The sequence below is a fragment of the Ascidia mentula genome, chromosome 1, assembly GCF_947561715.1.
Source record: "Ascidia mentula chromosome 1, kaAscMent1.1, whole genome shotgun sequence".
NCBI lineage: Eukaryota > Metazoa > Chordata > Ascidiacea > Phlebobranchia > Ascidiidae > Ascidia > Ascidia mentula.
Genome location: NC_138566.1, coordinates 9,196,960 through 9,209,802, shown reverse-complemented (window position 1 = coordinate 9,209,802; position 12,843 = coordinate 9,196,960). Strand labels below are relative to the sequence as shown.

Sequence of the window (12,843 nt, the reverse complement as noted above, 5' to 3'; positions counted from 1 at the left end):
CACGAGCACACAAAATGCATGCAACAAGTTGCATTGGCTGTTAAAAGTGTGTGTTTGTCAACAAGACCTTTGCGCTGCGGTTGCAATAATATGACGGTGATGTTTACATGTGCTGGTACTTGAGCTTCACGAAGGGACAGGGTGCAATATTGGCGAAACGAGTTTTGTTTTTCAAGTACCTAATCAAAGTACATTATATCAGATGGAACATAACACGTCATAATGTCTGCTAAACTTTTCAACTTTATAACGAATAAGTTGGAAATTGAATGCGACCGGCCATTTTTAAAGACCCACAAAAATGAGACCATGGGTCTAGTTGTGTAAATACATCCGTCACGCTTTGATAATCAGGTTTAATTACAGAAAGAAGACCTGCTTCGGTCTCCAACGCGACTGCCATGTTACGCCCACGCAGACTAGGCACATGACTTCTGTTGCAATTGGGAAATAATTCCGACCGTTTAGGAAAGTACAGTATTCTTTACGACGTGCGTAAATATAAGCCGATGGGTTGGACTTCGGCCTGAACGGCGCTGGCGGGTTATCGAAAACCGATTTACTTATATTGGACCACACTACAGTTATATTTCAGATATTATACGATATCGTTGATTCCATTTTTTGTGTGTTCCAACCAACTGTAGTTATTAATCTTAAAACATGAATGGCAGTTTTTCATTTATTGCCATACATTGGTTTCCTTTTCAATACACACGAACACTTTTGTATCAATGAAACGTGGCTACACTTTTTGTGCGTTTTGTAACCGTATCGTATAGTTACGCGAGTGGGTTATTTTACAGCAGCCAACACAAGCATCAAGTTCGGTCGAACATTACCATCAGGACCAATGACAAAAGAAGTTGATACGAACTGTACATGCACAACACAACAAAAAATACTTTGCCCAAAGCTTTACACACAATTTCCGTCATTTCCCGAACACCAGTAGTACAAGTAAACTATAAAGGCCGCACAAAGCGGTAAGGTTTCTGATTGCTGGGGTTGCGTTGACCCTGTTGGTGGTGCACGTTGCTCTGCGCCCTCTGCTGGTGAGCCCACTTAGGCTGCTGTTGCTGCTGCTGTTGACGTTGCTGCTGTTTGTATTTCGGCATTCCCATTGGAACTGGCGGGTGGCGTTGGAGAACAGGTATAGCGACAGTCCTTTTATCACTCTTATAGGGAGTTCTTACGTCTATAACTGGATGCAAATTGGCCGGATGATTCCGAGGTAGGATCTTACCCACGTACAAGATCACGTTGTCGCTTTTTACGAAGGAAACGAGCATCTCATCCTTGCGCACATCGCAATATAGAAAAGCGCCCTCATCCGTGTTCAAGTGGTTGGTCCAGTAGTATCGTGTAGTGGAAACAACCCCGTCAAGGTGTTCGGGGTGGTCGTCTTGTGGACTTGATGCACCAGCAACGAAATAATGAACTCCACCGTCGTGTTGCGACTTGATGTGCTGCATGGTGACGTATTAATGCATGTGTATTGGATTTTGGTGTGGGACAAGGTAGAAAGGGCAGTTGCCCAGCATATTAAAAACAATAAAAAAAAAAACAACGCAGTAATGTTTCATGCTATGGCATGATTGACAGAGTCGCCCCTCTGCGCAGGTCCTTACTTGGCGATCACAGCTATCGTATCAAGATCAACATAAAAGAAACTGGTAAGGAATCAAATACACTCGTAGTTGCAATTTCCTCAAAATAGAACAAGCATACACACAATTGTATATGAGAAACCCCACCTGTACACTGTGGTCGTGCCCACCAAAATAAGCTGACACGCGGTGACGCTCTAACATAGGCTTGAGGCGGTTGACAAGACAATGCGTTGATCCATGTCTTCCACCAGAGTACACAGGATAATGACCAGCAACCACAACATATTCCGCACTACAAGAAAGTTAAGTAGTTTATGCTTGAAGCGAGGTTTTTATTGCTGATGGCTATCTTGATTTGTTAAAACCACAAAAACAGTGTGCGATTGGACTTTCAATGTTGTTATTTTGATAAAGAAATTCTAAACAAAATGTTAAAACTGTTTTCGCAAATAAATTGACAGTGTGTGGGTTTCCGTTTACCATACCAGATTGACTCAATTTACAACAACATTTAAACACATGTAAATTTCTTAACCCCGAAAATTTAAGAGTGTGGTCAATCCAGTTCCACTGTTTCTCGGCCAGCGTGATGTTCTCTGGTCCTCTGGGTTGTCTACCGCCTCCAGTGGGCAATTGACCGCAGAGCTGGACGGTGTCGATCACAACAAAGTCGACGGAAACATTGCGGAAAGTGGGGAGTGTCGCCGACATCTTGTAATACCTGCTTTCGAAGTTCCATCTCCTGTCAATTAAACGCGTAGCACTTCATACCCGGAGGCGCTGATAGCTAACACCGAACAAAAATTGACGACGCAAGTGATTTTGCAAGAGCAGCTGGCGGGTGATAAACAACAGCTAGCCGACGCCTGAACCGGGCTTGAGCAATCCGAATTCCACTCCTCCGGGGCAAAGTTCGGTGGCGAGCAATCACATTGCGATTCGAAAATCAACACAGCGGCATTGAGTGCAAATAATACTTGGGTACAAACTCCGTCGCGTCGACAAAGCTGAACGTGATCAACCATAAAACTTATGTTGCTTATTGCTGGTCACGCGGTAACTTGCATTGCGCAAACATGCAATTAGCCCACGGCGTCGCAATCGTAATCGTTGTGGAAGTTTTTCATTGTGTGACAAAGCACCACCTGTACCCCAGAGTCCAAATGTCGTTGTGCTTTAATTGGTAATGCTTACGTAATGAGGGTTATTTACGACATTTCGAGAATCAAGTACGACCCTGCCAAGGGGTGTGTCACGGTATCGGCATTTCTAGAACCGGAAAATATTTTTTGCAACATTGTGTTCCATGTTTTCTGACAGCGATGGAATGTTTTCGTGTTTAGTATGTATTAGTTTATAATTGCCTAAAATTATTCAGCTGTAAATTTGTAGAAAAACTAAATGGTGATTTGTTATCTCGTGTGTAAATGGCGACTAAATCAGGTCTGCCGATCCAAAGCAATCTATGCATACTTTACCCTTGGAAATTAAAAACTTTATATCTTATAGAAAAGTTCATAAAAACCTCTATGATAAAGTATCAGATTCACTAAACAGTCTTATGGACAACCAAGACTTGGTATCTGATCTTTTTCTACAAGTTATGTGAAAAAAAAACAATTGTCGTTTTGATCATTAACTACCTGTTCACGAGACAAAATGACCAAATGATTTGTTAAAGCGAGAAAAATTAGCCAGCAACGATTAAAACAATGTAAGTTTCATTTCAACTTAAGTTGTGCCACTTGTATTTGTGTTTCACCTGACATTGTTAGACAGACTACCATAGGGTCTAAATTAATATCAGTGTGTTGTATCTACTTGGGTTGTCTTCTTTAACATTGAAGTATCTGAACTGAATAACTTAAATTGTTCTACTTCCTTTTTCTTATTATCGCCGTTCGGAATATTTTTCAATATTTCTAATTTTTAATTCTGAAAAAAGAGAATGGTTAAAATAAAACGTCCCGCTGTGTAATTAACTTTGCAAAATGAATGTAGTACCTTGATATGCTGGTGTAGGCAATTAAAGCGGAAACGTTCCCCTTGTAATCCCTGTCTCCAGCCACAATATACCAGGGTCTCTGCAGCGAAGGATGCGTAAACACGTCTTCAAATGTGTCCTGGAAAGTAAATGTAAAAACACTTACATTTACTTTTATTGTCGGCACCAAAGTTCCTATCTAGTAAAGAGGCTCTGGTTGAAGGGGGCACTTTATAATTTTACGGCGAGAGAGTTGATGGACTGAGCAACCGGTCTTCAGTTTGGGTTCGACGGCATTTCCTCATAATGTGAAAATCACGTAGGAAGAGGGAGCCACCTTTTCATCATCAGACCATTGCAATAAAATATTCCAATTGCTCTTTCACGCACCCTTGCGGATATTTAATACATTCGTTCATTCGGAAGGTGGCCACAGATTGTGTATTTTGTGCCACGAAGTGATGCATTGCAAACGGCAGAAATTTCTTCTGATTTCCAAAAACTCAATTTTTTAAATTGAAAAGTTAATTTGAGTTAAAAAAAACTAAGGATTACAAGCATACTGTGATTTGGAATCATGATCACTTGGTTGGAATATTGTGCCAACTAAAGGCCTGTTGAAACTGATATTAGCTTAACTGCTTGCACTTATATCTCACTTACCTCAAACCTCATATCGTGGACATCCTTGACACCTTCCTCGCAAAAATTGTCACCGAGAGAAAGTACGAAAGAGCAATCGAATTTAGCGGCAAAGTGAGCCAAAGATCGGCCTACGTTCATTTGTGTGTGTGTAATGTAGGGGGCTTTCGATTCACCGCCCCAATCACTTAATACAAGAAAACGGAGTCCAATTTCCTGGCCGTCTTTGTCATATACTGTATACAAAAAGTTCGTAATTATTAAAGTAAAATGTATATCGTACGGATAGGGTTTATATTGAAACGGTCATAAATATACGGTCACACAGTGTGCAGGCCAAAGCAAAATAACTGCAATCTCTTCACCACAAGTTAAATCAACTTTTTCAGAAGTTATCTTAGCAGAAAGAAAGCGACCCGGTGCCAGCAGATCTTAGTAAACAAATATCACAAGAAAACATTACTTGTATTGTAATCATTTACATTGTAGGCCTATCCTTTGACACAAATCCTATGCTACGTACTTAGCTTTTTCGTTACCACCGACACATTGCTGTCCGATTGCACCAATGACTCTTTACTCAAATCAAGCAGGTTATCTACGAGTTTGCTTGCATGTAGAGGATTTATTTCCGTCTCACCGATTGCAAGCTTCTTCAATTCCTTTGGATCCAGGCTTTGCAGGAAAGCAAATGGATCCGGACCATTGTGGTCAAGATTGGAAGACCGCACTTTGCCCGGCCTGCCATCATGTACGTACGTGTAAGCCAAAACAAACACCAAAAAGCAGCCACCTAACCCGCCTAGCAGCTTCTTGTACTTAATCGCTGTGCCGCGGAGCGTTCCGTAACCAAATAGCATGCGCTGCATGGCATGACCCAACTCAGTTTTCCAGGCCTCAAAAGTATTTGCCAATTTTTTGACACGTTATATGATTCGAGAGTGGATTTTGGTCCTTATAACTACAGAAACTAAAGCACTTTTAAGGACCTTTTATCGATCGTGACGCAGGAAAGCGTGTTTCAAGAGTGAGAGTGCTCAACTATTGTTGCCGTTAGTGACTGTGTCACATTAAATTGGTTCTATATGACAGTACGGCTGGCATGGTTTAATTTGACTGTTCACCTTGCATAGATATGTGGTGTTTGGTCATGCTAATCCATTGTATTATTATGCTTCCCAATTTAATTAATTTGGCCCATATTCAGTGGGGATTCAAACATTTTGCCATCCCGTTCTCTCACTATCAGTGTGCTATATGCAAGAGTCTATAATGTGAAATTATTTGTTACGATCATTTTGTTTACTTTCAAAACAATTAAACATATCTAAAATGGTGAGTGTGTCATTATAATCTATGCAGCGCTCGTTGTGAAACAAGCTTGTCAAACAACTAGATGGCGGATGTCATCGAAATTCCAAGAACAAATAATCTAATTTTCAGCCTCCAGAAAATCATTTTTACGTGAACAGAAATGAGTTGTGTGCAAAATCTCCCTCCATTTAACTTTAGCCCCAAGTGTAAATTTTCATCATTCTGTTACAAAGTACTTGTATCGTTTACGCAGATGCGTGCGCGCACCACTTGAACTTGGAGGAACTTTTTCCCTGCGATCAATTCAACATATTCGTTTTGTTTTTGCCTAACGTGATCCCTCTCTTTATCTTGGTAAAAAAAACACAGTCCTGTTGCTCTTATTTTCTTTTATTTGCAAGGTCTGAAGTGGAACTTGTGACGTGATTAAAGATGGAATTTCCTTCTACTTGTATCCATTTCATGACGCTGAATGCAAACGAACAGTATGGTAAGAGAATAACAGTATTTGTATGTGAACAACCATTTATAACCGTGTTATGAGACACTATGTTTATCACAACACAAAAATCCCACCTTATGAATCCACTCATATTCACCAAACTTTGAATCAAACAGTCCTTTTTGGAGAGATCGTAGTTTCAGAGTAAATCTTGGTCCAATTTCTTGTAATCCAACACGCTTTTCGTTTCGGAATATATACCTGAGAGGCCACAGGCATGAAGTAACCAGGAAATCTCACAATAACTTGGTACATGATTGCACAAAAAGCACACCATCTTTCCTTTTTATAAAGGACACTAAATGCAATAACACAAAATTCTGCTGACCACGACTTTACCTTTGGTGCAGAAAAGTGGTGTAAAACCAGTTAGCACAGGAAAAGCACCAGGCACAGCTGGTTACCAATACAACTCCATTGTGTGACCAGGCAAGATTACAACCAGTGCATTTCTGGTACCAACCTGTGGTGTCGGTAGAATATAAAATCCCTCTGATTGTGAAAAGTGACAACTTGGCGACCTTTGAACTCTGGGTCATGGGGGAAAAGAGCAGCAAACATCCTTCCAACCGAATGACCAAGACGTGTTCCAAAGTTGTTCAAAATCACCTATAAATGAAATCAACAATCACATTCCAAAAATTAACAAAATAAATTAGAGTTACCTCTGGCTGATGTTCAGATGGAGTTGTGCTGTGTTTTATGTCTTTTCTAAGCTTGACATTGCTTACTTTAAAATGTGCTGTTGGCCCATCAGGCAAGTGACAAAGCAAAATGCCATCTAAGAGCACATGAACATTGGATATAGCAGTTGGGTATATATAAAACTTTCCTACTTGGATTTTTGCGATCCTCATTAACAACTATTATGTCTGTGTATCCTTTTGACATGCATTGTGGAATTATTTTCTTTATGTCCAAAGCACGACGGTAGAATACAAAGGAATTGGGAATTCCCTCACGTAACTCTTTGATAAATCTTGTTGTTCTCTGATAAAACATGCGTTTAGATTAAACAAGCAAGCAATAGAGCAGGGATTCTCAAACTAGGGGCCACAGAACAAATTGTAACCACACAATCCCCTATTTCACACTGTCAGTTGTTTACACACTATCTGTTGTGTTGGTTACACATATAATTTTTTTTTAAACTGGGGATTTTAAACAGAACAAAACAAGCTGGGAAACCCTGTGCTGCAGCAGCAGGTTTAATAAGAAATATATTTTTATCATTTTATTGTCATAGTAAGTAAAGGCAAAGCACTGTTTAGCTAAAGTTGAATACTAAGCAAAGTTTGAATCAATTATCTGCAACAAACGTCATTACCGATCGAGGGCGGTCCGAAGTGGTCAGAAGAATTTTAGGACTTTGATTTCTTTGGAAATATGATGCCATTTCATCGCTTTCAATATCAAGCATAACTTCTCTATCTTCTTTTTGCACAATTGTGTCTTCTTTTTCCCTGCGATTGTCAAGTGTCTTTGGTGGTGCAACTGGTGGAGCATTCTTACCAAGCTCTTCCCTCATTTTCTGCCTTTGTTTTCTCAATTTAATTCTTTCCTAATAATCAATAGCTTTTGCATTAAACACAATTTGTTTATATCTCCACATTGTCCAAAATACTTACTTTTCTCTGCTCCTTGCGTAATTTAATATATGCCTGAGCCCGCTTTTGTTTGTTTCGTATTTGAGAAATATTTCTTGAAGCTTGTGCGTTGTTTGTGCTTCCATTATCATCTAGGACACTGTTCAATTCACTAATAGATGCAACGTCACTAAACACCCCAGCAGAGCAAATACTTTGCTGATCTTCGTCTATATTTAAAATGTTTTCCATGGTGTTTACCTTCATCACAAAACCACACGTAATTTGAAACACAATTTTAACAAATATTGTGATTTTAACAAAGTGAACAACTTGTTTGACGAGTGTGCAAGGCACAGAGTATTCACAAAAAATAACTAAAATCCTTTTTCATTTCTGTCGATCAATTATAAACTACAAATTGGCGAAACCAAGTGGAACACCTTTCTTGGAAAATTTTGCCATCATCACATGTGTGCACACAGAAATCGTATAGAGAACTAATGTTTTTTTAATTTATTACTAATTCGCTTAAATTTGTAAAAAAAAGGGCTTTAGTTGCTTTTATTATTTGTCTTGTTAAATAATTTTGATCAACAAGTTTACAAATTAAAGATTTGTGCAAAAAATATATTATTTTGTTTCAGTTGACTGATTACATAATTGTAACCACGTGATGCGATTGTTACATAACAAGCGAATGCACTCGTGCAGATAGAAAGAGAGGTCTTGTTAGTTGTATAGTGTTGCGCAGAAAATTGGAAATGGATGTAGCTCAGTTAGCGTTGGTTGCACTTGCATTTTTAAGTTATGTGTCCGGTTTAGTGTTTGCCTATCTAGACTCTGCAGGAATAAAAGGTATGATATTCTGTAATATTGAGTGCTGTCGTGTTTACGGAAAATTTGTCACCTTCAGCTAGCTGATAAAAGTTTGATAAAATAAGCATTCATATTGTAGTGTTTTTGAAACTTTAACCCTCGCTGATACATTTATTGTGTTTTGCAGGATTGTTCTACAACAATATTGCAGATCTTGACCAAAAATACTCCCAGCAAGTGTCCCCAAAAGGAATTGCATTTGGCATAATATGGCCGATCATTTACACTTGGAATTTAGCCGGAATTTTGTATATTGTTGTGTCCTGTTTTCTGCCTGCAAACAACAGTCCAGTGCATATGACACCAACCTTGGTTCCTCAGGTAAAAACAACAACAATTTTTGGATTTAGGTCTATAACGACTTATTCATCAATACCTTAATATGTTGTTCTACTTATTTGTCTTTTGACACAAACTTTTGTAAATAACTTTAAATATATTGTTTTTTAGAGTTTTCTGATTGGATACAGTTTAACATTTGTAGCTACTGTGGGATGGCTTTTTGCCTTTGATCGGGAAATGCTTGGGTTGGCATTTGCTTGTCTCTTTGTTTCAATACTGGCTGGATACTTCACCATTGGCATCTCATGCAAAGTTGTAACTGATAACAGTGCATCTCTGGAGAAACAGAACAAAGGTATGAAGGACAAAGAAGTTTGGGAGACTAATGGTCTGTTGTTTTTGTGTCATTTCACTGAGAGGTGTCAGAAAAAATGCAAGCCGTTTCTGGCAAGCGGGTAAAAGATAAGCGTGTAATGCATCTTATCGGGCGGCGCGCAATTACTCATTGCAATGCTTCAGGCGGTGGTATAATGATTCGCGGCGCATTGGTATCGAGGCCTCGGTAGTCGATGATTCGCAACGGATGTGAATTATCACTTAAAGTTCGTAAAGCGTATACTGATGTAGTCACATCTTTTTGTAACACTGCAATTTTTTTCGTTTTTTTATTTCGAGTAAACGGTCGAAATCTTAAAAATCTTTTTTTGTGAATAAAAGGCAATCGTTACATCTCCCAACTCACAGCCTAAAATAATAAAGCGTAAAGGACGACCTAAAACTAAACTCTGACTGGCAGTAGTTCCAAAAGTTTAAAATGACCGGATATTTTTGTCATAAATCATTTACAAAAATAAAATACGTTCTTGATAAACAATTATTACGCATATGTTTATTTTTCGTTGTAGCTGTCCTTTGGTTGATGAGAATTTTGATACATAATGGTCTCAGCACTTTGGCAACATGGCTCACGGTTGCAACTCTGATCAACTTGGCTGATGTGCTCATTTACAAAGACAGCTTTGGTAAAGCATCTGCCGTTTTACGAGGTAGGCCTAATTATACTGTGCCGTACGATGCTTATGACGACTATTTTGAATTTGCAAACTGTTCTTGCAGGTCTGATATCGATGGTAAACGGTTCTTCAGTTTCCCTCATTCTCTTGTTGATGATTGTTATTACGTGGTTCATTATTGAAAACTTCGTCCTGGAGAAGTATTGTCGCTACATTTACACCATCTACCCTGTGTTGGTGCTTGGACTTTCGGCGTTGATTTCCAAGTTAAGAGAGCTTCCCAACGCCAATCAGAACCTTATTATTTCCTCCATCGATCTCACCGTAGTTCTCGTGGCGTTTATTGCGCGTATTGCACTTGAAGCATCAAGAAACGCTGGTTACAAAAGCGCTTAGTCGATTTGCCTTTTCTTGGAGTGTTGGCAACGATTTATGCTTTCATTTTGTGCGAGTATTACCTGTGTGTACACAGCATTCTCCTCTGCAAGTGTCACAGTGCGATGTATGCACATTTGTAGATAGTGATCGCACATTCTTCCTTCATGTCATTATTTTGTCGTGACGTACACGTGTCTTCAATAAAAACTGGCTGTGAGACTGATTTTCACCTCGATTTTGAACTTCTTGTTTGTAAAAACTCGTCAAGCATGTTTTTGTTGCTGTCTTTGTTATTCAACAGGTAAGTTCCCTGCCAAGTGGCAATAAAAAATCTTGGACAAATGGCAAAAAAGTGCAAAAGGTAGTTTTCCGGCAAAGAAATAAATGGCATATATTGAAATAGAATAGTTTGGTGATTGTGATGTGCTACATGGACAGTTTCGGGGTCCCTCCCCAGCAATGTTATGAGGTATCCAAATTTACGAGTCAAGCTTTCAAGCAAGTTGTTTGATCTAATATCAATGGAAAATTGCTTTCCGGATACCTTTATTCTTTCGTTGGTTATTGTCATCACGAGGCTTGTATATCAGGAAAACGTGAGAGCTGCAGACAGGGTGTATACACGCACTGTTTCGACCTGTAAGGTCTCATCAGTGCAGCTGTTGATGTGGCACTGTGCTAGCTGGTAGACTAACAGGAAAACGTGGTTTTCGAAAGTTTTTGTTAAGATATAATGTCGTTTTTGAAGTGCGGCTTTTTTTTTGCTCGTAATGTACTGGAAGCTTGTAGAAACACCTAGAAGTACACGAGTTTGTATAAGTACTATTTGTACAAATTAAATCGGACAAATTCGTGAAGTGTATGTAGTCTATCCAGAATGTAGAACATTGCGATGTGAAAAAAACTGTGTGTTTCGATTATGCATGAGGTTAATATTCTGGAAACTGGAAACTTGTTTTTGTTATATCCCATTTAAAACTAATGCTATATAGAGCAAACAAGCCAAATCTGCAGCAAGACCAAAACAACTGCAAAGTCTTGTTGGTCACGTGAATCATGCGAAAAACGTCCAGTCACCCGACCGTGCACGAAATTATATAAGAGGTCATGACGTGGCTGTTGTATAACAGGGAATCGTGACGCATTCTGTAGTTCGCTGTAGGGCGTGCAAACATTTGCTCAGTGCGTCGAGACAAAGGCAGAAATGCAAAGGGACGTTGTGCAGCTTGTGTTGGTCGTAGTAGCTTTCTTTGTTTATATTACAGCAGTGATTTGTTCGTACTTCAACCAACCCGGGAGCGATGAAGGTGTAACTTTGTTTCGATGATTTTGCAATACAATGAAAATAATGTGTGAATTGTTGAAAAGCGAGCGCAAAGTGCAGTTATTTGTGCACTTCAAAAAGTGCGTTTTAAATCCTAATGGTTATCCAAATTCGTTTTCGTGCAAACAAAACACAAAAGGTGCACCGGTTACTAAAATAATGATGTAAATGTCTTCAGACCCCAACAACAGTTCGATTGGAAGAGCTGCTGCCCGTTATTACGACGAAGCAACACCCAGACCTCTCGCATTTATTATTATTTGGCCAATCATATATTTGTGGAATCTGGTGGGAATTGTTTACATTGTAGTTTCGTGCTTTCTTCCACAGGAAAAAAGTCCCGTGAATTTCCGTCCGACTTTGATACCAAAGGTTTGTACCTGATGTAAAAACTATATACAAACACACTTACGTGCATATTCCTTTAGAGTTTCTTAGTTGGTCACATTTTGGCTTTCGCTGCGGGTACTGGTTGGCTTTTTGCTTATGAACGTGAAATACTGGGCCTGGCCCTTGCGTTGCTTATTATTTTTCAACTTTCTGTTTACTTTGCCGTGGGTACGTCTTACAAGGTTGTCACCTCCAACGCGACAAAGCTTGAAGCCGACCACAAAGGTATAAATATTAACATTATTTATCGTTTTTACAAACCGGGTTTATATATATTGCAGTTATGCTTTGGATGATGAGGATACTTATACAAAACGGATTGTGCTTATTGGCAACTTGGCTCACTGTAGCAACTTTATTGAACTTAACCGACGTAATATTATATGAAGACAGCTTCGGTAAAACGCCAGTGACTTGGCGAGGTGGGATTATAGCAAGCATACCGATCAGCATATATTAGCTATTATACCTTTCTGGTTTTTCAGGCACTATCTCGGTGATCAACGGTTCAACCATTCCTCTGGTTATTTTGATGGTGTATGTCATTGCATGGTTTGTAACAGAAAACTTTGTTTTTGAGAAGTATTGCAGATACACCTACACTGTCTACCCAGTGCTTATTCTTGCTCTATCGGGGATAATTGATAAGCTGAGTGAAAAAAAAGACTCATACCAAAACCTGATCATTGCTTCCGTCAATTTGGGTTTGGTGCTGTTGGCTCTTATTGCACGAATAACACTGGCTCTGTGCAGAAACAAAAACGCATCGTTTTTGGTTTAATTTTGAGATGAAGTCATCGTTTTGTCGCTTACTATAAGATTTAATCTTGTTTACCTGTTTGCTTTTCCACGTATTGCTATCTTATCAGTCTGCTGATAAGTAACGTCACATTTCATTGTATTTTTGTACATTTTACCATTGACATTTGCTTCAAG

At 39.1% G+C, this 12,843-nt stretch overlaps 3 protein-coding genes across 3 annotated transcripts; 1 reads left to right on the top strand and 2 right to left on the bottom strand.

Moving 5' to 3' along the window:
- Positions 1 to 965: 965 nt before the first annotated feature.
- LOC145907604 (tartrate-resistant acid phosphatase type 5-like) lies at positions 966 to 5,108 on the bottom strand. The gene is made up of 6 exons (XM_082994925.1): positions 4,763 to 5,108; positions 4,261 to 4,475; positions 3,618 to 3,736; positions 2,149 to 2,355; positions 1,758 to 1,905; positions 966 to 1,469 (listed from the first exon to the last, which is right to left on the bottom strand). The coding sequence occupies exons 1-6, from the start codon at positions 5,106 to 5,108 to the stop codon at positions 966 to 968; spliced, it is 1,539 nt and encodes a 512-aa protein (XP_082851051.1).
- A 651-nt stretch (positions 5,109 to 5,759) lies between these two features.
- LOC145907582 (ribosome production factor 1-like) lies at positions 5,760 to 7,899 on the bottom strand. Its single transcript, XM_082994920.1, has 7 exons — positions 7,684 to 7,899; positions 7,383 to 7,616; positions 6,892 to 7,045; positions 6,721 to 6,836; positions 6,519 to 6,664; positions 6,130 to 6,256; positions 5,760 to 6,021 (listed from the first exon to the last, which is right to left on the bottom strand). The coding sequence occupies exons 1-7, from the start codon at positions 7,891 to 7,893 to the stop codon at positions 5,980 to 5,982; spliced, it is 1,029 nt and encodes a 342-aa protein (XP_082851046.1). The 5' UTR covers positions 7,894 to 7,899; the 3' UTR covers positions 5,760 to 5,979.
- Positions 7,900 to 8,347: 448 nt separating this feature from the next.
- On the top strand, positions 8,348 to 12,688 carry LOC145907468 (uncharacterized). Its single transcript, XM_082994910.1, has 11 exons — positions 8,348 to 8,499; positions 8,648 to 8,841; positions 8,971 to 9,157; positions 9,708 to 9,848; positions 9,919 to 10,210; positions 10,651 to 10,789; positions 11,356 to 11,500; positions 11,696 to 11,889; positions 11,946 to 12,132; positions 12,189 to 12,329; positions 12,393 to 12,688. The coding sequence occupies exons 1-11, from the start codon at positions 8,406 to 8,408 to the stop codon at positions 12,686 to 12,688; spliced, it is 2,010 nt and encodes a 669-aa protein (XP_082851036.1). The 5' UTR covers positions 8,348 to 8,405.
- Positions 12,689 to 12,843: the final 155 nt, after the last annotated feature.

Coding starts and splice junctions, on each gene's coding strand:
- LOC145907604 (XM_082994925.1), bottom strand. CDS start 5,108: ATGCAGCGCATGCTATTTGGTTACGGAACGCTCCGCGGCACAGCGATT. Junction 3,737..4,260: donor TCCACGATATGAGGTTTGAG/GTAAGTGAGATA, acceptor TTTACTTTCCAG/GACACATTTGAAGACGTGTT. Junction 2,356..3,617: donor GCCTACACCAGCATATCAAG/GTACTACATTCA, acceptor TTTAATTGACAG/GAGATGGAACTTCGAAAGCA.
- LOC145907582 (XM_082994920.1), bottom strand. CDS start 7,893: ATGGAAAACATTTTAAATATAGACGAAGATCAGCAAAGTATTTGCTCT. Junction 7,046..7,382: donor CTTCGGACCGCCCTCGATCG/GTAATGACGTTT, acceptor ATGTTTTATCAG/AGAACAACAAGATTTATCAA. Junction 6,257..6,518: donor ATATTCTACCGACACCACAG/GTTGGTACCAGA, acceptor GTGGCCTCTCAG/GTATATATTCCGAAACGAAA.
- LOC145907468 (XM_082994910.1), top strand. CDS start 8,406: ATGGATGTAGCTCAGTTAGCGTTGGTTGCACTTGCATTTTTAAGTTAT. Junction 9,158..9,707: donor TCTGGAGAAACAGAACAAAG/GTATGAAGGACA, acceptor TTTTCGTTGTAG/CTGTCCTTTGGTTGATGAGA. Junction 10,790..11,355: donor GGCTTGTATATCAGGAAAAC/GTGAGAGCTGCA, acceptor AGTTCGCTGTAG/GGCGTGCAAACATTTGCTCA.